The sequence below is a fragment of the Canis lupus genome, chromosome X (genome assembly GCF_011100685.1).
Source record: "Canis lupus familiaris isolate Mischka breed German Shepherd chromosome X, alternate assembly UU_Cfam_GSD_1.0, whole genome shotgun sequence".
Taxonomy (NCBI): domain Eukaryota; kingdom Metazoa; phylum Chordata; class Mammalia; order Carnivora; family Canidae; genus Canis; species Canis lupus.
In genome coordinates this window covers 42,473,369-42,494,769 of record NC_049260.1, presented here as the reverse complement: position 1 = coordinate 42,494,769, position 21,401 = coordinate 42,473,369, and the positions used below count along the sequence as shown (strand labels likewise).

At 57.0% G+C, this 21,401-nt stretch overlaps 3 protein-coding genes across 13 annotated transcripts; 1 reads left to right on the top strand and 2 right to left on the bottom strand.

The window, feature by feature from the left end:
- Nucleotides 1-870: 870 nt before the first annotated feature.
- PRICKLE3 (prickle planar cell polarity protein 3) lies at nucleotides 871-9,990 on the top strand. Of its 5 annotated transcripts, none has more exons than XM_038587432.1 (10): nucleotides 891-1,030; nucleotides 1,236-1,394; nucleotides 2,208-2,293; nucleotides 3,167-3,350; nucleotides 5,126-5,239; nucleotides 5,586-5,723; nucleotides 6,515-6,718; nucleotides 6,837-7,023; nucleotides 8,403-8,714; nucleotides 9,265-9,990. In XM_038587432.1, the coding sequence occupies exons 4-10, from the start codon at nucleotides 3,243-3,245 to the stop codon at nucleotides 9,858-9,860; spliced, it is 1,659 nt and encodes a 552-aa protein (XP_038443360.1). In that variant the 5' UTR covers nucleotides 891-1,030; nucleotides 1,236-1,394; nucleotides 2,208-2,293; nucleotides 3,167-3,242; the 3' UTR covers nucleotides 9,861-9,990. The 5 variants fall into 5 exon arrangements, with proteins under 5 accessions (XP_038443361.1, XP_038443356.1, XP_038443360.1 ...); XM_038587431.1 differs by having other exon boundaries at nucleotides 2,074-2,293; XM_038587428.1 differs by lacking the exon at nucleotides 1,236-1,394 and having other exon boundaries at nucleotides 872-1,030.
- Nucleotides 9,991-10,099: 109 nt separating this feature from the next.
- LOC119878065 (proteolipid protein 2) lies at nucleotides 10,100-13,224 on the bottom strand. The gene is made up of 5 exons (XM_038587434.1): nucleotides 12,965-13,224; nucleotides 11,533-11,685; nucleotides 11,342-11,437; nucleotides 10,712-10,802; nucleotides 10,100-10,517 (listed from the first exon to the last, which is right to left on the bottom strand). The coding sequence occupies exons 1-5, from the start codon at nucleotides 13,058-13,060 to the stop codon at nucleotides 10,495-10,497; spliced, it is 459 nt and encodes a 152-aa protein (XP_038443362.1). The 5' UTR covers nucleotides 13,061-13,224; the 3' UTR covers nucleotides 10,100-10,494.
- Nucleotides 13,225-16,946: 3,722 nt separating this feature from the next.
- LOC119878064 (PDZ domain-containing protein MAGIX-like) lies at nucleotides 16,947-20,793 on the bottom strand. 7 transcript variants are annotated; one of them, XM_038587424.1, is made up of 7 exons: nucleotides 20,687-20,793; nucleotides 19,718-19,864; nucleotides 18,859-18,941; nucleotides 18,546-18,782; nucleotides 18,264-18,435; nucleotides 17,423-17,503; nucleotides 16,947-17,261 (listed from the first exon to the last, which is right to left on the bottom strand). In XM_038587424.1, the coding sequence occupies exons 1-7, from the start codon at nucleotides 20,733-20,735 to the stop codon at nucleotides 17,107-17,109; spliced, it is 924 nt and encodes a 307-aa protein (XP_038443352.1). In that variant the 5' UTR covers nucleotides 20,736-20,793; the 3' UTR covers nucleotides 16,947-17,106. The 7 variants fall into 7 exon arrangements, 5 of the variants coding, with proteins under 5 accessions (XP_038443352.1, XP_038443353.1, XP_038443354.1 ...); XM_038587425.1 differs by having other exon boundaries at nucleotides 16,947-17,503; nucleotides 18,546-18,652; nucleotides 18,728-18,782; nucleotides 20,687-20,750; XM_038587426.1 differs by having other exon boundaries at nucleotides 16,947-17,503; nucleotides 18,546-18,652; nucleotides 18,755-18,782; nucleotides 20,687-20,750.
- Between the last annotated feature and the right edge of the window lie 608 nt (nucleotides 20,794-21,401).

Sequence of the window (21,401 nt, the reverse complement as noted above, 5' to 3'; positions counted from 1 at the left end):
AGCTCAGCAAAAGGGCTATCTAACTGCAGAGAAAAAATAGGAGCCAGGGAGGGAAGGCTTTAAGATCTATTTCTCAGGGGGCGGCTGGGTGGCTCAGTTGCTTAAGCCTCCACCTTCAGGTCCCATCGTGATACTGGGTTGGGGCCCTGTCGTGATCTTGGGGTCCTGAGATCGAGCCCCACGTCGGGCTCCCTGCTCTGCAAGGAGTCAGCTTCTCGTCCCTCTGCCTGCTCCACTTCTGTTTAAAAAAAAATTGATTTCTCAGGACTTAGGGGGCAAGACAGCTGGGCCTGTTAGGAAGGAGAGGGAGTGGGTAGTGGGGCCTCGGAACCTGGCCAGTGACTTTAACCTTTTCCCCATAAATCTCAAACAGTCCTGGCTCTGATAGGGTTTGGGAGTGGAGGCTGTAGGGGGTGGATAAGAGCTCCCTCTCTGATGAGCGGTGAGGGAGCGCCAGCTGGAACTGCGATGGGCTTGGGGATCATTCTTGCAGTATTCATCGGGGGAAAGAGGCCCTGGGAATATCCCCAGTGGGTAGGGGGCCAAGAGGTGGCCTTAACCCCTCCTCCAAATAAACAGCCAAGATAAATGGACACGAAATGCCAATACTAGTGCCCTAGCGCACCACTTCCAAGTCCGCCCTCCTCCACTCCAGAGCCCTCAAGCCCTAGAATATCCCGGGAGAGGCCATGTGTTACCCTGGGGCTCCGGGCCGAGCCTTCTGAGGCCTGGCTCCCGCCCCAGGGCAGGAAGGCTGGGGAGCGCTCGCGTCCGGCGCTCCTGCGCTGCGTGCCCCTCACCTCTAGGCAGGGGGCGCCGCGGCCCCGGAGTGAGTGCAGGGCCAGGGGCGGGCCGTGCGGGCGCGCTCCTCCCACGCCGGTGTCAGATTTACGGAACAGAGCTCCTAGGCCGGACGCGCGGCGGGCTGACCGCCGGGAGGATTCCATCCTGCCTGACCCTGCCCGGCCTGACCCTGCCTGGGCGCGCCATGTTCGCGCGTGGGTCCAGGAGGCGCCGCTCTGGGCGCGCGGTGAGCGAGACTCGGGGCAGCGGTGGGAGGCAGGGGTAAACTGAGGCGCAGGAGAGCGGGCAGGGGATTGGGATAGGGAGGAGGTGCTCCACCGAGGATCTGGGAATCCCCATCCACAGATTCCTAGAACAGAGGGGTCAGGGCTGCTGGAAGCGAGATCTGGTGGCACCTGCTCCCTAATCACCTCTCTGCACACTTCTATCAGCACCCTCAGAGACCTGATGGGCTCCCCTCTCATGTGAATTCTGGGAGGGGATTCTGAGGGCCAAAAGACTGGATCCTAGGGTCCTGGATTGAGTAAAGACCTCCTGTGCTTCTGAGGGAAGGGACTTCCCCTGTACCTTGGCAGAAGGTGATCTTAAGGGTGAGGTCCTACACTCCTGGGGTGCCTGAATATTAAGGGTCTGGGGATTGGGATTTGGGGAACCAGGGCTTCCAGGCTTCTACTTGAGCCAGGAGCTTTCTGACTTCTTAGCGGGGTAGCTCTTCCTTTGGAGGGGGTTCTTAAGTGGGGTCTGGGTTTGGTGTTCCAGAGGAGTGAATAGCCCTAGGATATGAAGGGTAAAGGCCAAGGCTTCTTGGGATCAGGATTACTGAATGGATCAGGGGCCTCCTGAGATCCTGAGGGAGGGTCTCCAATTCCTTAGGTATGAAAAGGGGAAGCCAGGGTTTTGAGGACAGGCTGTTGAGATTCAGAAAAGAGGGGAGGGTTCATGTTGGGGATCCCAAGTAAGGATGGGGCCTCAGACTCCTACCCTGTGGAACTGGAGTGCCTCCGGCCTCCTGGGTGGAGAAGGGGCCAGGATGAGGCCTGGGAGGAGACACCCAGATTTGGGACTCTGTGGTCTGGTGGGGAGAGTACTCTTGAGTTCTGGGGGGAGGTGTTTGAGGCCTGGAGGAGTTAGAGGCTGGTGGGATGTGTCCAAGGCTGGGTGAGGGGAAGGGAATTCCCTGAAAAAGGGGTATATGGGGAGGTGGCCTCAGCTGCCCCGCCTCTACCTCAGTTGTGTCCTCCTTCTTCCGCGCTTTTGGTGCTGTCCCAGCCTGCCCAGCGCTGCCCTGGTGGGACAGGCCCCAGCGTGTGGTCGCGGGCCTTGGAGTGGAGAGGAGGGCGTTGACTTCTCTCTCCCCGCCCCCGCACCGTGCCTGTTCCCGCGTCTGCCCCCACCCACTTCAGCCTCCAGAGTTGGAGGACCCAGATCGCGGCCAGCCCTGCAACTCCTGCAGGGAGCAGTGCCCCGGCTTCCTGTTGCATGGATGGAGGTAAGTGACGATCCCAGGGCCTCGCCTTTGTCTGGGCCCCGCCCTTGGGGGGAAACCCCTAGAAGCTCTGGCCACACCTCTACTTGAGCCCTGTCCACCAGAGCAGCTCCGTTGGGGCAAGAGCCTCCGGCTTAGACTCAGGGCCCCGCCCCCTGACTCGTTCCCAATTGTCCTGTTCCCAGGAAAGCTCCACCCACTACATAGCCCCGCCCCCAGAAATGTTCTCTGGGCGCCTCGGAGTCCCATCCCTAGGGCAATCCTCAGTCCCAGGCCCTGAGCATTGTCCACTGACATCCAGCCCTTCTCAGGCTCAGAACTCCTCTCACAGACCATGTCCTATCCTCCCACTGGAGCCCTGTATCCAGAATGTCTCATAAAATACCACAGAGTCCACAGCTGGCACATTTAGGCCCTTACATAGAGGCTCAGAGCCTCCACCTGCCCACAAGTTCAGAGCCACAGCACAGGCTAGAGCCCACCTCTAGGGATAAAGTTCCCCCCACAACATCCAAAGCCAGTCCTGAGGAGAAACCCCTAAATTTATAACTGCAATCTCAGACTCAGAGCTCCACCCCTATTCAGGCCCATCACCAGGAAAGTCTGACCTGAGTCCCAGAGGTAAAAGTCAGGGAATGGCCTTGAGACCCCCACGGCCCCACCCCCAGCTGGAGACAGCCACACCCTCCACTCCTGTCTCACCCACAGCAGTCTTGGGCCCCCTGCCCCCCCCACTCGGGGCCGGATCCTCATCCAGGCTCAGAATCTTTTGGTGGTGATGCTATACGTGTCCCTCCCCTCTAGCTGGACTTCCTTGGGCTGCTGCTTCCATGTGAGCTACCACTTAATAATTGACCCCCATCCCGGCCCCCTCAGAAAGATCTGTCAGCACTGCAAATGCCCAAGGGAAGAGCATGCTGTTCATTCGGTGCCTGTGGACCTGGAACGTATCATGTGTCGCCTAATCTCAGACTTCCAGCGCCACTCCATCTCTGACGATGACTCAGGCTGTGCCTCGGAGGAGTATGCCTGGGTGCCTCCTGGGCTCAAGCCAGAGCAGGTGACCAGAGGCTGCCACCCCCTCTTGTTGTCCAGTAGATGCGTGCACACCCACAGGCACACAAAGACACACACTCAGAAACCTATTTCCGGGACAACACTAGACTGAATGTACCCTTCTAACCCCTCTGTAATCCCACAGTGATCAGCTCCCCCACAATGCTCAGGGAACAGTGAATGATCCCTGAGTCGGTCGGTCAGGCCCTGTTCACCCCGCTCCTATTCTGCGCCTTAACTCCGGTCTTATCCCAGCACTTCGTGTACCACATCTCCATTAGTTGATTCGTTCAACAAATAGTTATTGAGCACCTACTGCATGTCAGACACTGCTCTAGGCACTGAGGACACAGCAGGTGGAGAAAACACAAACAAAATAGTGGAGGGAGGGAACTGTTAGAATTGTAAATAGGGTGCCCAGGTCAGCCTCTGTGAAGATATGTTTGGGCTTTGTGAAGGAGGTAAAGAATGCCATGCAGATACCCAAGGTTAGAGCTACCCGAGCAGAAGGAGTAGCTGATGCAAATGTCCTGAGGCAAGAGTGTACTTGGCCTGCAAGAGGAATCCTTAGGAGATCGGTGCAGCTGGAGCAGAGTGAGTGACTGGGAGAGTGGGTGGAGGTGAGGTCTGGTGTGGGGTGGGCACCGAGAGGATTTTGACCTCTACTCTGAATGGAGGAGGAGCCAACAAAAATGTTGTGAGCAGAGAAGGGCTGTGGTTTGTTTTAGGATTTAACAGGCTCCCTCTAGCTGCTGGGAGGAAAATAGGCTGTAGGGGCGAGGGCCGAAGCAGGGGGCCAGTGGCTGAAGACTATGCCGGTGGTGGAAGTAGCAAGTGGTGGTCCGATTCCGGATGTTTCAAAAGCAGAGCTAAAAGGATCTGCTTGTGGGTGTGTGAGAAAGAGGAGTCAGAGATAACCTCAAGGATGGATGGATGAACCAATAGGGTTCAGGCCAAGGCAGGAGCAAACTGAGTAGTAAGAGTGTAAGTCTGGTCTTGGCCATCTGGAGTTTTAGATGCCTGTTAGAGATCTGAGTGGCCATATGGCCTGGAACTCAAGGGAGACGTCACGGGGCTGGGGGTATGCATGTGTGAGGCAGGAGGTTGGGTGTGATTCCCAAGGGAGTGAATGAAGAGAATCCAGAGAACCAGGGATGAGCCCTAAGGGTCCTCCCACATCTGGGGGTCAGCTAGTTGAGGAAGAACCAAAAGGGAGACAGAGAAGGAACAGCTAGTAATGTAGGAAGAAACCGAGAAAGCCAAGGGAACAAAGTGTTTCCAGGAAGAGGGAGTGATCAACTGAGTCCAGTGCTATTGATGGGTCTATCGAATGAGGACTGAAACCTGGAAAAGGATTTTTAATGGTGTAGACATCGTCAATGGGACGGATTGGGACAGGACAGGACGGGAAGGCTTGGGATGAGGGGCAGGGACAGAAGGGGTGGAAAAGCCCGAGTGGAGTCAGGTCTGGAGACAATGAGAGGAGAGGAAGTGGAAGCAGCTGATGCACACCACTCTTTGGTGGAACTCTGCTGTAAAAGACCAGTGGAGAGCAGCTGGAGAAAAATGTGGGGTCAAAGCAGTGTATTTGGGAGGTGATGGAAAGGATCCAGCCTGGAGGAAGGGGCGATGGAGAATGTCAGTCAACATGTCCCTTCTGATGACTTGAATATTCTCAGGGAATAGGGCCCCTATATCCCACTGCCTCCCAACTCATCCCTCGTCTCAACTGTTCTCTCCTGCCCACCCCCACCCCACCCCCGCCCCGTGTCCTCCCAGGTATACCAGTTTTTCAGCTGCCTCCCAGAGGACAAGGTCCCCTATGTCAACAGTCCCGGGGAAAAATACAGGATCAAGCAGCTGCTGTATCAGCTGCCCCCACATGACAGTGAGGTAAGGAGAGAGGAGACAGGAAGGGCATGCCAGGTCCAGTTTGGGGGCCAAGGTACACAGCTTGGGCAGATGCTAAGCAGCTGGAAAGAAATGGACAGAGTCAGAGGAGGAAAGGTAAGCTGATCCCGACATGGAAGGTCTGGATAGGCAGGGACAATTGAGACATTCCTGGGCAAAACCACGACTGAGCCCCTGAGAGAAGAGGTAAGGGGTGGCAATTTCGGGCAGGAAGCACCACCTCTACAAAGGTCTAGAAGTAAACTCCTTTTGAGTGTGGATGAATTCTGGGAGTGGGGGGAGGAAGGCAGGCCTGGCGGGAGGAGCCTGGAAGACCCTCCTACCCCAGGCACAGTACTGCACAGCGCTGGAAGAGGAGGAGAAGAAAGAGCTCAGATCCTTCAGCCAGCAGCGGAAGCGGGAAAATCTGGGCCGTGGCACGGTGCGCATCTTCCCCGTGACCATCACCGGAGCCATCTGTGAGGAGGTGAGCCACGGAAGGCCCCCCATGAATGAGAGCAGTGCCTCTGCTCCGGGCCCTGGAAGGAGGAGGCGGCCTGCCACTTAAGCACTCAAGGTCTGTCTCCAGTGTTCTAACATCCCCTCACTTCCCACTGCTGGGCAAGGACCTTGCCTTAGGGCCTCCCTGGCCAGCAGGATCTGCCTGTAGGGCCCCCTGGTGGACAGGGCCTGTTCCTTAGATCTCACCCTTGACTTTGAGTCTGTCTCTGAGCAGACCCTAGTTGACCTTCTCTATTCATTCCCTCTACACAGTGAATGTGAGGTGTAGGTTGTCTCTCTGGTCCTCTTGTGGTTGAGACATGTCCTTAAGAGCTGACCCACAAAAAAAAAAAAAAAAAAAAAGAGCTGACCCACAGGGGCAGGGCCTGTCTATAGGGCCCCATGGTGGGTGGAATTTTCTTCATGGTCCCTCCAGGTAGGTGGAACCCAACCCTAGATCCTCCTGTTAGGTTCTCAGTGAAGTTTGTCACTGAGGTTCCCCCACGGAGCCTGGCCTGTCTCTTCCATTTCCCCAGCTCCCTGAGGATGAGACTTGCCTTGAAGGCCACCCACAATTAGAAGGGCCTGTCTCTATGGTTTCCCCCAGAAGTAGGGTCAGTCTTAGGGTACCCTCCCGTGTTTGTGGGGCCTATCTAAAAGCCCACGAGTATAACCAGTCACAAAGGTCTGCCAGAGGAAGGCCCAAGTGTGACATGTCTTGGCTGACCCCCATCCATCTGACCATCTTGGTGGCAGTGTCTCTCTGTCACTTGGCAGTGCGGGAAACAAATTGGAGGTGGGGACATCGCGGTGTTTGCCAGTCGAGCGGGCCTGGGTGCCTGCTGGCACCCGCAGTGCTTTGTGTGCTGCACATGCCGCGAGCTGCTGGTGGACCTCATCTACTTCTATCATGCTGGCAAAGTCTACTGTGGCCGCCACCACGCCGAACGCCTGCGCCCACGCTGCCAAGCCTGTGACGAGGTTCACGCCTCTCTGCCCTGGGGATGGGAGTGGAGGGTGAGCAGGGCCAGGGGCAGGCCCTTCTGATGGCCAAGGTGGCCTGTGTGTGTGTGTCACTGTTTCCCCTCCCCCCACCCAGATCATCTTCTCCCCTGAGTGCACGGAGGCTGAGGGCCGGCACTGGCACATGGGCCACTTCTGCTGCTTTGAGTGTGAAGCATCGCTAGGAGGCCAGCGTTACGTTATGCGTCAGAGCCGCCCCCACTGCTGTGCCTGCTATGAGGCCCGCCACGCAGAGTACTGTGATGGCTGTGGGGAACACATTGGTGGGTAAACGTGAAACTGGGCTGGGGGGACAGGCAGACAGCTGGGCCATAGCACCACCCCACCAGGGTCCTCTATTATATGCCATACTTTCAATCTAGCACCAGCACCATGGCCCTATACCCTTCACTGCAAGTCCCCCACCAGTGTCCCCCATTGTGCTTGTGCTTTCTAAACCCCACCTGCAGGACACTAGGCACCACTGCGCATCTAGGCCCACTTCCAGAGTTCCCTCTTTTTTTTTTTTTTTTTTTTGAAATTACAAAGCTACTTTTAATACTTTGGGGTGAGGCCCACAGGAATAAAAAACACTGGGAAGTGGTAACCCCCTCACCCCCAGGCGTGCCCCAGGGGGAGAGAGGCTACCTAAGGGGAAGGAAGCACAAAAGGGACCCGCTGCAGACTCAGGGCAAAGGGAATGCCATCGGTGCTGGAACCTGTGAGCACTGCAGGAGAAAACGCGAGTGTGGTGGGACTGGCTCCAGGCACACAGGCAAAGGGCAAGAGGGTTGGACACGAAGCCACAAACGAACTTGGGTTCCTCCTTCTTCTCGTTTGCCTTTTTCTGCTTCTGCTGCATGATCTCCGAGTCCCTGGGGGTAGAGATGATGGGGCACTCTGCTTGCGGGGGGGCAGCAGAAAGCCCGTCATCTCAGCGCTTTCCCTTAACCAAGTCGCTTTGCTTTTTCATATTCTTCTGGCAGGCGAGCTCGCACTGGTTACCGTGGGTCATGGCAACGGCAGCGGCTCCGGCCTGCCTCCGTTGTGTCCCCTTGTTCTGTCCGATGTTGCAGGCCCCCCAGAGTTCCCTCTAATTCCCAGGCCCTGGGGCTACCCTCTTACTCCCTCAGCCAAGGCCCAACACCCCTAGACTCCTCTTGTTCTCTAGAGATTCCTCCCTCAGCCTAGGTCCTGTCCTACCTTCTAAGCCACACCCCACCCTCTAAGACCCACTCCTTTCCCACCAAGGCCCTTCGATACCTTCTAAGCCCTGCCCCCACCACCCAGGCCTCTTCTTCAGATTCACTTCCTACATTCTGTCCCCCTGAAGCCACCTCTTAATGTCCAAGCCTGACCCACATGTTAGAGTCCAATGCCCACCCCCAGTCTGGGAGGGGGCACCCTGGGAAAGAAAGAGGAGAAGACATCAGCCAGTTTCCAGGAGAGAATGGATGAGGAACTTTAGGGTGAAGCCCAAACCTCAGTTTCCCTGCTTTCTCCATAGAAGGGCCCCATTCTGGAGAGTTGCGGGTGGGGAGGGCATCTTGGGGTACCCTGCCTCAGATTCCCTTCCTCTTCCCAAGAGGGGCCCCACTCAGGACAGTTGGGGATATGCCTGATGGTTCTGACTCAGTTTCCCCTCTGTCTTTGGTCCCCACAGGCCTGGACCAGGGCCAGATGGCGTATGAGGGCCAGCACTGGCATGCCTCCGACCGCTGCTTCTGCTGTAGTCGCTGTGGACGAGCCCTGCTGGGCCGCCCCTTCCTGCCACGCCGCGGTCTCATCTTCTGCTCCAGAGCCTGCAGCCTGGGGTCCGAGCCCACGAGTTCGGGGACTTCGGGGACCGGCCGCCAGAGCTGGAGTGCGGGCACAGTCTCTGCACCTCTCGCAGCCTCCTCGGCCTCTTTCTCGGCTGCAGAGGAGGAGACGGCAGAGACCGCCACCAAAGGAACTAGCACGGAGCCAGGGCCTGGTGAGCTAACCCTCAAGCCAAATGCGGCCTCTCGGCCTCTCGGTGTCCCCCCACTCCCCCCAACCCGGGCCCTCCCCTTGATTCACCCACACCCTTCACCTTCCCGCAGCCCTGGCCCCGCCCCCATCCCAGCCCTGGCTCCATCCCCAAGTCTCCAGCCACATGACCTGCCCTCGTGAACCCTGGCTCCACCCCCTGCTGTTAGAAGGCCTGTCCCCTGGCCTCAACTCGTTCCTTCTTGAGCCCAAATTCTTCCTCCTTTCCTCCAAACCCTTGACCTTCCACCCTCCGCGCCCAGGCCCACCCCCATTCTCTGGCAAACTTGGTCAGCCTTAGTTGATGTCACCACCTCCTTACATCAGAAGCCATGCTCTCATTCCCTCACCTAGAGCCCGCCCCAGGCCTCCTTTCTCCCAAATTACCCCCACCTTGCTGCCCCTCCTTGACCCTTGCTCCCACTTTCCCAGTCCTGATGGGGTCAAGTGGAGAGAAGGCCCTTCACAGTCATCCCCTCAGGGGCAATAACAGGGAATTGTTCCATCCTTTTCAGTTGTGGGCCCTGAGGAGCCTGCCCACTTTCTCAGGGGAGCCCCCCACCGCCACTCCATGCCAGAGCTGGGTCTCCGCGGCCCCCCCGAGCCACCCCCAGGACTCCCCAGCCAGCCTGACCCACCCCTGGAAGATGGTGCCTTTGGTCGCCAGAGCACCCCCCGCGTCAGCTTCCGTGACCCTCTGGTATCCGAGGGAGGCCCACGGCGAACCCTGAGTGCACCCCCAGCCCAGCGTCGCAGGCCACGCAGTCCCCCACCTAGGGCCCCCACCCATCGCCGCCGCAGCAGCCGCCGCCGCCACCACCACCATCACCGCCGCCACTCTGGCAGACATCGCCACCACCAGTGTGACTTGGGATCGGGGTCGGACTCAGGATCTTGCTCCAGCTCGCCTTCTAGCCCCAGTTCTGAGTCCTCAGAGGAGGATGGCTTCTTCCTAGGAGAGCGCATCCCGCTGCCCCCACATCTGTGCAGGCTCAGGCCTGCTCAGGACAATGCAACTGGAACCCCCAAATCCCCATCTCCACAGCTCCCCAGGAGCTGGCGCCCAGGGATGCCTCGCCAGACCAGAGACAAGAACTGCATTGTGGCTTGAAGGCAGCGTAGTCCTGGAGGGCTCCATTGTCAAGTCAGCATAGATGATCCTGTCTCCCAACCTGAGTCATAAATACCCTTCCTCCTTCATCTGTTTGTGTTAATGAAGTAATTTAATATTTGTTGTAAAACAGGCCTGGCTTCTTTACCTCCTTGCTCCAGCTGTCCTCCTCCCTGACTTCCCCACTCCTGATGTTTGAGATTTATCCACATTTGATCAAAAGATTAATTTATTCATTATCACATGTTTTAACAATCTGTTTATTTATCCCTCCACAGAACCATCCCCCCCACACTGAGGAGTTTATTTGGTGCAGGTCACAGCCTGGGGCCTAGAGTCTGAAATCTGAGGCTCCCTCCTCCCCTTATTTTGTGGCTTAAGTGGGCGCATAGTCCAGGCAGAACAGTGTCTCCTGTTGGGTACTGCAGAAGGTAGGGGGACATAGGCACACCCATAAAGATGGCCACACCCAGGAGGGAGGACTGGCAGGACAGGAAGACAGATTCTCCCAATAAAGGCACTTGTACTTCAGTAAGGGGCTGGGAGTTGGCTGGGAGTGTTATAAGGGCAGGGAGGAGTCCTTTCGATGGGAAGTGTTATTTGCAGGTTTCAGAGAGAAATGAAGGGAGTTCACCTACACCGGGCCATCTGCAGGATCTGCAAGTGAGGAAAAGAGAGGAAAGCATGAGTAGGATCCATATGCCCATTTATAGACAAGTAATACTGAGGCTTATGGTACTTATTGGCACTAAGGCCATCAGTACCAATAAGGGGCATTCATGGCCTTGGGAGACTCCTTTCCTACTCTCCTCAGCACCCCAGGCAACACTCCCCCCAACACACACACTTACCAGTAGGGGCTGCTGTATGTCTTTGCTGCCGCAAGGGGAAGGTGATATAAGCATCATAGCCAAAGAGGCTTGTAGCGATTAGGCCCAGTACCTGAGGGTGGGGATGGGAGGGAGGGATGTTGGATCAGGTTGGTCAGCCTACTCAGCCTCTTGCTTCCTTGTATCTACCACCTCCAACGACTGCCCCCCATGCAGGGATGGTGACTAAAACCCCAGATTGGGAAGCCACAGAGCCCCAGGGAAAGGCCAGGAGACTGGAATCTACCCCACCCTCCCTCCGAGAACCCCTCAACACAGGATAACCACATGATGGCCCCACATGTCAGTGGCGCCATTCACACTGTACATTTGAGACAAAGTTCTAGCAGATGGTAGCCTATTGTGTTGACAAAGGGACTGTCTCTTTGTGCTTTCCACAAAGGTTCCTGTGTTGGACAAGGCATGGCCTTTTCCAGCAAAGGATGATCTTGGGAGGAGAACCAGAGCCTGGGCCAGACGTTCCTGCAGGCTCTGAGTGTGGCCTGCTATGGGTCACATACTTTCTGCCAAAAGCAGAGGCAGAACTGACCCCTGTATTCTCATTCCCCACCCTCACCCCCACCACTTTGGAGCTGCCTCTGTGGCTTTTACCCCCGCGATGATTTTGGAGTGGTTTCCTCCTTCAACAAGGACAACGATGGAGGTGATCAGGTAGAGGATGGCTGCTATGAGGGTTCGGAAGAAATCCTGTGAGGTGTGGACAGAAGAGGGAAGTCAGCATTAAGAATTACCAGGACCGTCCCAACTGCCCAAGCCCCTCCCTAGCCTTGCCGCTTTCTCACACTCCAAGGCCAGTTGATGATCTGTATCTTGGTGTGCAGGTCACACATGTAGATGACAAAGAAGATAGCAGCAAGGATCATCTCCACCACTGACAGGGAGGAGTATCCTGGTGTGGAGGCACTGAAGCAGATCAGAATCACCAGGCACAGTATCTGGAAGAATGACAGGAGAAAGGGGGCCTCGATCAGCTCCCAGGGCTGAAGGGATTGGTTTAAATTGGAGGTCTTGGGGTACCTGGGTGACTCAGTGGTTGAGCATCTGTCTTTGGCTCAGGTCATGATCCCAGGGTCTTGGGATGGATTCCCACATCAGGCTCCCTGCAGGGAGCCTGCTTCTCCTTCTGCCTCTGTCTCTGCCTCTCTCTCTCTGCATTTCTCATGAGTAAATAAATAAAATCTTAAAAGATAAATAAATAAATTGGAGGTCTCAAACTCCAAAGATGCCTACCAGGACGAGAAAGATGACAACTAATAATAGCTAAACATTTATCGTGTGCTCGCTGTGTCCCGAATGTTGTTCTAGGAGCTGTACAAGTACTAATTTATTTAATCATCACGACAACCTAATGAGCTGGGTGCTGTTATTAGTATCTTTATTTTATAGAAAAGTGAGGCACAGAGAGCTTAAGTGACTTGCCCGGAGTCACCTAGCTAGTAAGGGGTAGAGTTGGGTGCCTCCGTTTCCCCCCTTTTTCCTTTCAGCACGGGGCGGGCTGCAGGGAGTGGTGCCGCCAGGTGTTTGGTGAGCACTGCTGGTGCCAGCTCTGGAGCCTTCATAGAGGCGGGACCTGCGGTTCCCTCGGCAACCCCTTTGGGAAGCGGTGAGAGTGACACCGGGAAGGGCAAGGCTCTGTTAAAGGTGTCGCACCGCTTTTACAAGTGAATCAAAGGCGGCGCCCACTTTGAGGGGTGCGGGCGGCCCAGGCTCCCCAGCAGCCCAAATAGCTAACGACCTCCTGCCCCACCACAGAAGGGCGAGGAAGAACTGGTAAAGGGCGGACCTCCCTACCCCGCAGGACCAGCGCTCAGGGCCCCACCCCAACAGGCCCCGCCCCTGGGCGCACAGCCAACCCGCCCGCCAGTGCCCAGGCCGCGCCACGCCCTGCCACGGGAGGCCCCCCACCTCCTAGCCCCGTGGGATCTCGCCCAAGAGCCCACCCATGTGTCCGCGCCGTCTCCCTCCACAGGGCTCCCCATATGCGCTATGGGCCCCTGGCGCCACCCCATAGCCCAGCGGCTCCTGATTACCTTCTCCAAATCCCAGTGGCTAGCCGTGAGTCCCCGGTTTCGGGCCTCCGCCACGACCCCACCCACCCGCGCCCGCTGCGGAGCGCCTCCAGGCCTGCGCCAGCCTCACCCGGGGCCTCCCAGCTCCGCGTGGTCCGGCCACTCCACCCCACCTTTGCCCACCCGCCTATCCCGGGACACTCACAATCTCGGCAAACAGGAGAATTCCCTTTCGGGTGCGCGAAAAGTTGGTGCAGGCGGCCCAGCAGCCGGGGGCCGAGAGGCGCTCGGAATCCGCCATGGGGTGGGCCGGAGTCCCTAGGGGCACGGAGTATCTAGTCGCTTGCTCGCGGATTCGGGGACGCTGCACACCCTGCCGTCTTGCCCGCTGTCTGGCCGGGAAGGGGGCCCCCGGGGCGAAGGAGGGAGTGAATCACCTCACGGAGCAGAAGCGGGCGGGGCCGGAGGGGGCCGGGCCAGGTGGCTGCCGCCCCGGAAGCCCCTTCGCCCCGCCCGCCAAGGATACTCCCGGCCTGGCGTGGAGCCCCCGGGGCGCCCCATCTCCGGGGGCGCCTAGCTTTTGAGGCTTAGCAGTTCGGGGTACCATGCGCGGTAACGGCGAGACTTTTTGCGCCTTCAAAATAGGAATGCTTTCGATGCTGCCTCAATTCAGAACCGCGGGTATCTGGTTTTGGGGAGGAGTGTGACTCAGTTTCCTTAGGTGTAAAAGTGGCCGAGGCCGTGGTCAAACCCAGGTACTTTTCCAGAATTCTTAATATTTCGGATCTTAGAAAGTTGTGTATGTCTTAACACCCTTGGCGAGGTCTGAAGCAGCCCTGTTTAAAAAAAAATTACAACACCTCAGTCCAGGGCGTGATCCTGGAGACCTGGAATCCCCACGTCGGGCTCCCTGTATGGAGCCTGCTTCTCCCTCTGCCTCTCTCTCTCTCTCTCTCTGTGTGTCTCTCATGAATAAGTAAATAAATAAAATCTTTTTTTTAAATTACAACACCTTAATATTTATTCAAGAAAGGAAAAAAAAAAAAGGAGGTGAAAGTCATTCACAGTAAGTCCTATAAGCCAGAACCGAAAATTGTCTCATTCCCTCAGGTTAGGTTTTTTTTTACTTATTTATTTATGATAGGCACACAGTGAGAGAGAGAGAGAGAGAGAGAGAGAGAGAGGCAGGCGCTAAACCACTGCGCCACCCAGGGATCCCCTCAGGTTAGGTTTTGTAACCAAATGGTGCCCAACACATGGGAAAGCTTTTTCCGGAGCTTTTCTGACTTCAAAATTTCAGATAAAGGATCATGGTGGGTGGAATAAACCTCTTAGCAGGGATGGAAATGTGACTGCATTAGCGCACAGGCTAAGAGAGAACAGGACTTGGTGACCATCAAGCTGCTCAGTAAATGGGGACAGACATTATTAACAGTGTCACCACCCAGGGTCTGATTCTCTGTTCTGCAGTCCTAGGGAAGCCCTGGCCTTAAGTGCGGGGCCTCTGTTTCCTGGTTCTAAGGAGAGGAGCTACCAGCATACCCCTAGATGAAGAATGGGGAAGAAGCACAGGTTTTTTTTTGCTGGAAGCATGGCAAGATGAGAGGAAGGCTCCTGGGGTGCCAGCCTGGGTGCAAGGCTGATGACATTTGAAGTGTGTTATCCTAAGCGAGCAATTTCTCCCAGCTCAGCCTTGATTTCTACATTTGAGACATGCACTTGGTCACAGGAATCAGGATCTCCCTGGAGATGTGCTGAGGATCACACTCTCCAGACTGGACGTTGATTTTAGTCTCATCCCATTTGAGGGAAAAGTTGTGGCTGGACAGCCAGGACAGTTAAACCCAAGGGCCTGACTGTGACGCCACACCCTCCCCCAACCTGGGGTGCCTCAAAACCAAGGAAGGGGCACCCTTCTATCATCCCAGGCTGCTGAGAGTGGTTGAGTGGCAGAAGGGATGAAGCACATTTTTCCCAGTGTTGAGAGTGTGCTTTCCAACGCCGTGGGGACATGTCTGAGTTTTTAGAACAAAATAAATTCTGCATTACCTTGGAGCCTTTGCACTTGCCATTCCCATGGCTGTCAGTGTCCTTCCCCAAGCTCTTCATACATCTGGCTTCTGGTCATTTAGGTCCCGGCTCAAATGTTGTCTTCAAAGAGACCAACAGCCCACCATCGTTGCTCCCACCAACATAACCTCCTTTTGCTATCTTTGTAACTCCGACCTCTCCCTGAAATTCTTTTATTTATTCATTTTCTTTTCTTTGTCTTTTCTTTTCCAACATACTTCTACACAAGGTTAGAAATCTTTATCTTTCGTTTCACCAGCATCTTCCCAACCTATCATGGTGCAAGGTAAACAATCAGGGCTCAATTACTCGTTGTCAAATGCAGGGGAGATTAAAAGGATAGGCTCCAGCGTCCTGCCTTGATTAAATCTTGCTTCAACGGCCTCCCCCCCCAAGCCATTTATACTGTCTGAGCCTCACTCTCCTCCCCGTGAAATGGAGATATTAGGATTGTTGAGTAGATATGTAAGTAGATGAAAATAGATAGTGCAATAAAGCCAGTAGCAGGGGGGATCCCTCGGTGGCTCAGCAGTTTAGCGCCTGCTTTTGGCCCAAGGCACGATCCTGTAGTCCCAGGATCGAGTCCTGCGTCAGGCTCCCGGCATAGAGCCTGCTTCTCCCTCCTCCTGTGTCTCTGCCTCTCTCTCTCTCTCTCTATGTCTATCATAAATAAATAAATAAATAAATAAATAAATAAATAAATAAATAAATCTTTGAAAAAAAAAAGCCAGTAGCAGGAATAAATCTAAGTAAATGGTGGTTGGGGTTACTATTATTAGTCTCCTGGGTGTGACTGTGTTTATAGGGCTGGAGTGCCTTATTTCCGTAGAGCCACACCTCCAACGGGCTCTGAGTCAAGGGTAGCTGGAAGCCCCAGTACACTCCCCCACGAAGTCCACAGTGCTGACCATTCAAGGGTTCACCTCTTCAGTTCTTTCTTTCTTTTAAGATTTTATTTATTCATTCACGAGAGATACGGAGAAAGAGAGACACAGGCAGAGGGAGAAGCAGGCTCCATGCAGGGAGCCCGATGTGGGACTCGATCCCTGGACTCGATCCCTGGACTCACGCCCTGGGCCGAAGGCAGGCGCTAAACCGCTGAGCCACCCAGGGATCCCCACCTCTTCAGTTTTTTATACCCCAGCTCCCAGCCAGGCTTTGCAGTCCCTCTCCTGAACACGTCACCCTGGAAATTCACACTCTAGTCTTTTTTAATTTGTCTCCTCTCTGACCCCTCCCCATAGGGGTGGGAGTTGCCCTTTCCCGCCTGACCACAGCTTCCTTCATTGGGGGGATGGGGCCAAGTGTTCAGGATGTGGTGACAAGCGGAGGTGACTGGACATTTCTGGCCTCAGCCAGTGCTTGGCTTCAGGGCTATCCCGGTTGCAGTCCTGCTGGCCATATAAGCCCTGCCTTTAGGGCTCTGCTCCCAGGATGGAGGAAACTCTGTCCTCTCCCAGGACCAGGAACGCCCAGCATGTGGCGTGTGCGCACAAGCCTGGCTGCAGTTCATCACCATCTATGGAAGAGGGGGGCGCGGCTCAAAAGTTCTAACAGCCTTTTTTAGCCCAGCCCGCTGACTCACACCTTCCTGGCCCCACCCCAAGGGGGGCTCCAGGGCCCCAGCCCATGCCTTAAGGGTGGCAGTCTATATACCATCGAAAGCTGGCCAAGCTGGCTGGAAGTGAGAGACCGCAGGCTCCTGGTGAAAGAAGCCACCCTGGTTCTAGCCTTGTCTCTGGACCCCAGCTGGGGGTCTGGACGATTCCTGCCTGGGGCTGTGGGTGTTCAAGTGCACTCCTGCTACAACGGCCCGCCTCTGCATTCCCCATGCCATGAGCAAAGATTATCTGTGGGCCTAGCACACCTCCAAAAAATGAAATGAATGAATGAGGAGAGATGCAGGAATTGGCAAAGAAAAGCGGAGAAGGGGAAAAGCACGCCAGGCTGAGGTTCGGGCACAAGCAGACCCTGCCAGAGGCACGGAGGAAACAGTGTGAAGTAAGTTTGTCAATGGCTGCAAGAAGAGGCCCTCCTTGAAACCAGATCTGCCCACCCCCTCCTTTGCAGGGTGAACTCAGGAGCCCCAACTGGCTGAGAGCACCTGGCAAGTCAAGACTGGGTCAAACCATTTTATTACCTCACCCACCCTTGAAACCAGAAGCGAAGCCCAGGGCTGTACCACCGACACCACAAGGAGAGCAGAGGGGAGCACCGGCAGGTCCGCTGCGCAGCAGGAGGGGGTGGGCAAGACCAGTGTAAGCTCTCCCAGCGATGCTAGTGTGCGATGCTAGTGTGCGGTTGGCTGAGCACACCAGATCCAGGTTGGGCAGTACCAAGTGAGCATCGAACCATCCCATACGTGCTCAGTGCCTCCGCCTCCCAGCTGCCATCTCGAGAGCAAGCTGTGCTGCCCCTGGGATCCCTAGGGCCTGTGAAAGCCGTTCGTCACTCGGCACCAGCCATGGTCCAGGGGAACCCGGGGTTCGGTCATCAGGGTCTTCTGTATGGCGCGCAGGATGGGGAACCTCGGGGCAGTCGGCACCCTGCTCTGGGCTAGGCTCTGTGCTGCCCCGGGTTTGGGCCATTGTACCGGATGGAGGGTGCTGAAGCCAGGAAGCACTGACGCTGGGAGACCTCATCACCTCTGGTCCACCAGGATCTGGGCTGCGATCTGGGGATGGCAGAACTGCGGGTTAGATTGGCTGATAGGGTGGGGAATGGAAAGCCAAGCTCCCTGGCTGAGGGTGGCCAGGAGGCTCCAGGGGCTGCAGGAGGCAGAGACCCCACTCTTTAGAGAAAGCTCCCTTTGAGGACTGGACAAACCAGTCAGGAACCGTTGCCACCCTTCAAGACGACCCCACACACCTCTTTTCTGGAGACACCTCCCCACCTGGATCCAGAACATGCCCCCCCCCAGAAGTAATTTCCCATAATCCCCAAATAAAAATCAAACCCTGACCTTTATTTACCTCGAGATGCCAAACCCCTCCCATTGAGGACCCCAGACTCTCCCCTTCCTTAACCCACCTCCCTCAACTCCCAGCCCTTTGCCTATGGACCCCTCAGCTTTAGAACTAGACTCCCTACCCTCTGGATCCCCATCCCATCCTCTCCCTGCTGAGACCCACTCTTCCTTCTCATTCGAGAACCACAACTCTTCCTTCTAAACACCCACCTTTACCTCAGACCCCTTCCCAGCTCTCCTCTCCCAGGACCTCAAAAGCCTCCCCTCTAAATCTACTTTTATTCCATCCTGGGCCCCTGCCCTTCCCCACCCTGCTTTTGAGAATACCATGACCCCTCACAGCCACTGAACTCTGACCTCCCCACTGAGACCACCAACCCTTCCCACCCTGGAACCCAACCTCTCCAATCTGCAACCCTCTTCTTCCCCTCATAGATCTGTCACGCCTCTCCATCGGGAAACCCACCATCTCCTTTCTGGGGCCCTCCCACCTCTTCAGGCTTGCCAGGATGGGTTTCCAGGGGCCTGCTTAGTACAAGGTGGAGACGGGGGCCTCCTGTGCGAATGCGCTCCACCACCTGGGCATGGGTGAGGCCCTGAATTGACTGTCCGTTGATGTGGAGCACAAGGTCCCCAGCCTGGAAGAGTGCAAAGTGAGAAGTGTTATAGAAAGAACAGATGGAGAGCACCCCGACACAGGATGAGGATTGGGCTAGCACTATTGAATGGAGGGCATCTTACAACTCACTTGCAAGCGACCACAGCGCTGTGCTGGCCCGTCTTTCAGCAGCCTGCGCACTACTAGCGGAGCATCTCCTGCTGAATTTCGGCCTCCACTTAATGTAAGGCCAAAGCCTGTGGAACCACAAACCAATTCCACACAGAACTGTCCAGAGGCTTGGAGCGGCTTGGAAGCAGAACGTGCCTTACCCTGAGTCACTTGGGGTGGCGCATTACCTGTACCCAAGGTCTCTGACCGATGATGCTGTAGTAAAAACACAAGTGTACATACGTTGCCAGTCTCAAAGCAGGTGGCATCTAATAAGAGGACGAGGTGGTACCTGGGGCCGGTGTTCCGCGAACGTGGGATTAGGCAGGCGATTGTCTGTAACTTCTATGTCCGCAGAATCCAACACACTAACGACTGGAAGATGAAAAAGGCGGTCAGAGGGGTACTCCATGGAAACCACCTAGGACCTTGCCCCGATTTAACATTCTAGCCTCAATTCATTTCTTGCCTCTAGATTGCAGTCAGGCATGCGGCCATTTAATTCGGCTCAGTGCACATCAATAGCAGACCTGCACCCGAATTTTAAGTAATAATCCTGGGACCGGCTATTGAAGGCACCTCCAGACACTCCTACAGTCCTCTAATAACACGAAGATCCCGCTCCTCATCTTACACCCTTAGGTCGTCCCCGGACGACGGCGCAAGGCCAGATTGGGCTCCTGAATTTCCCAGGCTCCGCCCTCTAGTTAGCCTATAAACTTCAACCCATTCCTGACGCTTCGAATCCCGCCCCCTCGCGTTTATAGACTCCACCCCCCTCTAGGGTGGACTCCTTTCCAGGCACGGCCCTCAGCCGACTGCCCGCCCCCAACACCCTGCAGGCCCCACCTCTTCAGAAATGCCATTCGAAGCCCCACTGACAGGGATAACCATCCAGCCTCGCACCCACGACTAACCATGCAACATTCGCCTACCGCAATAACCTTCCCTGGGTCACCTCCGGGAGAAATATTCTAGGATGACGCCAAGGCTCCGCCCCCGCGAAGCTGCCTCCGAGTCCCGCCCCGCCGCCAGCCCCGCCCACTGGCACCGCCCAGGGGAGTAACTAACCAACCCGGGCCTGCCACTTCAGGAGCTGGCTCCACTCAGACCCCGCCCCCCGGAGGCCCCGCCCCGCCCCTGACACGCACCCGCCTTCGGGCGCAGGCGCAATGTGGCACCTGTCCTGCGTACCAGCGCCGCCACGTCGGCCGCAGCCCGGGCCGCCAGGGGGCGCGCGTCCAGCCGCGCCAGGAGCTGCCGGGCTCTGGGGCCCGCGGGCAGGGGAGGGCCGTGGCCTGCGCGGGTGGAAAGAACAAGTCAGTGCCCGCCCGAGCCTCGGCGAACCCCCTACGCTCCACGACGTCCGAAGACCTAGAATGCCCCTAAGATCTTCCGAGCCCCCCGACCATTCCCTCATAGTTCCGGAGGTCGCCCGCTGCCGGTCTCGACTCCCGCGACCCCCGACCGTCATGGGAATGCCCGTAGATCCCCGCCTGCCCCCACGAAATCCCGGGACATAGCTAGCTGATCGAAATATTCCTGGACACTTCCCGACACTCTGGGACTGTCTCTGCAGGGCTCCGACCGCCCCCACATAACCCCAGATTCCAAACTCTTCCCGCACGGTAGCCAGAGGGACCCCGATTCCGCCAGATGTCCTGAAAGAAGACGGCCTGCCCCCGCTGTGGCCCCGGCACCCCCCGATTCCCCTTCCGGATATCCTAGGCGACCTTGATGGCCCACGTAGCTCCAGTTGCCCCTCCATTTATCCCCAGAGCCCCCCCCCCGCCTGACCCCTCCCTCCGCAGTTCGCTACACACCCTGAGTGCCCCGGTGTCCCCAGCGGCCCCGGGCAGACCCCTCTGGCACATCTCCCCGGGATTCCTGAGAGCCAGCCCCCGCGTCTGGGGCACAGCCCCACGGTGCGGGTGCGGGTGCGGGTGCGGGTGCGGGTGCGGGTGCAGGTCCAGGACCCGGAGCCCAACCCGGGTCACCGCTTGGGCGCCAGGGCTGCTTTGTTTACCACCTGTCGCAAGGAAAAGGTGAGGAGCCGACAGGCGGGGCGAGGGGTGGCAAGGACGCGCCCAGTCCCTCCCCTCCCCACCCCACCTCCGTACCTCCTCTGCTCCCCTTAGGGTCCGTGGCGCCCCCTGCGCGAGGCTCCATGACCCGAAGTCGGCAGGGTGGACGCAAGGCCGCCGGCGACGCGTTTTGAGCGCCTGGGCGCACTCACCTGGCGGCCCGCCCAGGCCTGGATGCAGCTGGGGCCGGCCGGTCCCGTGCCCGGCGCCCCGACCCGCGCGGTGACCTACCTGGCCGCCAGCGAGGAGGCCCGGCTGTGGGAGGCAGCGCGAGCGCTTGGCCTCGCTCGGCCTCAGGCGCCGCCTCTGTTATCCCAGGAGCCTGAGCTGGGCTCCTCTTTCCACCCAGGACGTGCTGTCAGTCCACGAGCGAGAAGGGGACGTCGAGGCCCAAAGAATTCTGTTAAGGGCCCCGCCCGAGCTCTGACGACTAAACACGGGGGTGCAGAAGTGGGGCCCAGCTTACCAGGGAACTCTGCGGCCTCCAGCGGAGCTTGACTCCTAGTAGGGCACTGAGTAAACTTGCAGGGGATGTTTCCTACTTGGGAATTGGAAGAGTCTGTTGGGCTGGGCAGGGGGGAGCCCTTGGAGCCCTGGGGGCCATGGGAGGGGTTGGGGCCTTGAGCATGATAGCGTTGGGGAACTCAAAAAGCCGGGAAGGGCAGGTGCCCTGGACACTGGAGGGGCGGTAGGGGGCCGCCAAACCCGAGGAGGTTGGGAAGGGCCCCGGGGTGGGAGGGGACGCCAGCCA

Bases quoted from the DNA above. Each gene is read 5' to 3' on its own strand.
- PRICKLE3 (XM_038587428.1), top strand. From the start codon at position 989: ATGTTCGCGCGTGGGTCCAGGAGGCGCCGCTCTGGGCGCGCG. The intron at 2,294-3,166 runs GTAAGTGACGAT...CGGCCCCCTCAG, and splicing joins TTCCTGTTGCATGGATGGAG to AAAGATCTGTCAGCACTGCA. The intron at 3,351-5,125 runs GTGACCAGAGGC...GTGTCCTCCCAG, and splicing joins CTGGGCTCAAGCCAGAGCAG to GTATACCAGTTTTTCAGCTG.
- LOC119878064 (XM_038587423.1), bottom strand. From the start codon at position 20,735: ATGGAGCCTCGCGCAGGGGGCGCCACGGACCCTAAGGGGAGCAGAGGA. The intron at 18,942-19,717 runs GTGCGTGTCAGG...TTCATCTTCCAG, and splicing joins GCGCCTGCGCCCGAAGGCGG to TCGTTAGTGTGTTGGATTCT. The intron at 18,436-18,545 runs GTGAGTTGTAAG...GCACTCTTCCAG, and splicing joins AGCGCTGTGGTCGCTTGCAA to GCTGGGGACCTTGTGCTCCA.
- LOC119878065 (XM_038587434.1), bottom strand. From the start codon at position 13,060: ATGGCGGATTCCGAGCGCCTCTCGGCCCCCGGCTGCTGGGCCGCCTGC. The intron at 11,438-11,532 runs GTGAGAAAGCGG...CACACCTCACAG, and splicing joins TCATCAACTGGCCTTGGAGT to GATTTCTTCCGAACCCTCAT. The intron at 10,803-11,341 runs GTAAAAGCCACA...CCCCACCCTCAG, and splicing joins ACTCCAAAATCATCGCGGGG to GTACTGGGCCTAATCGCTAC.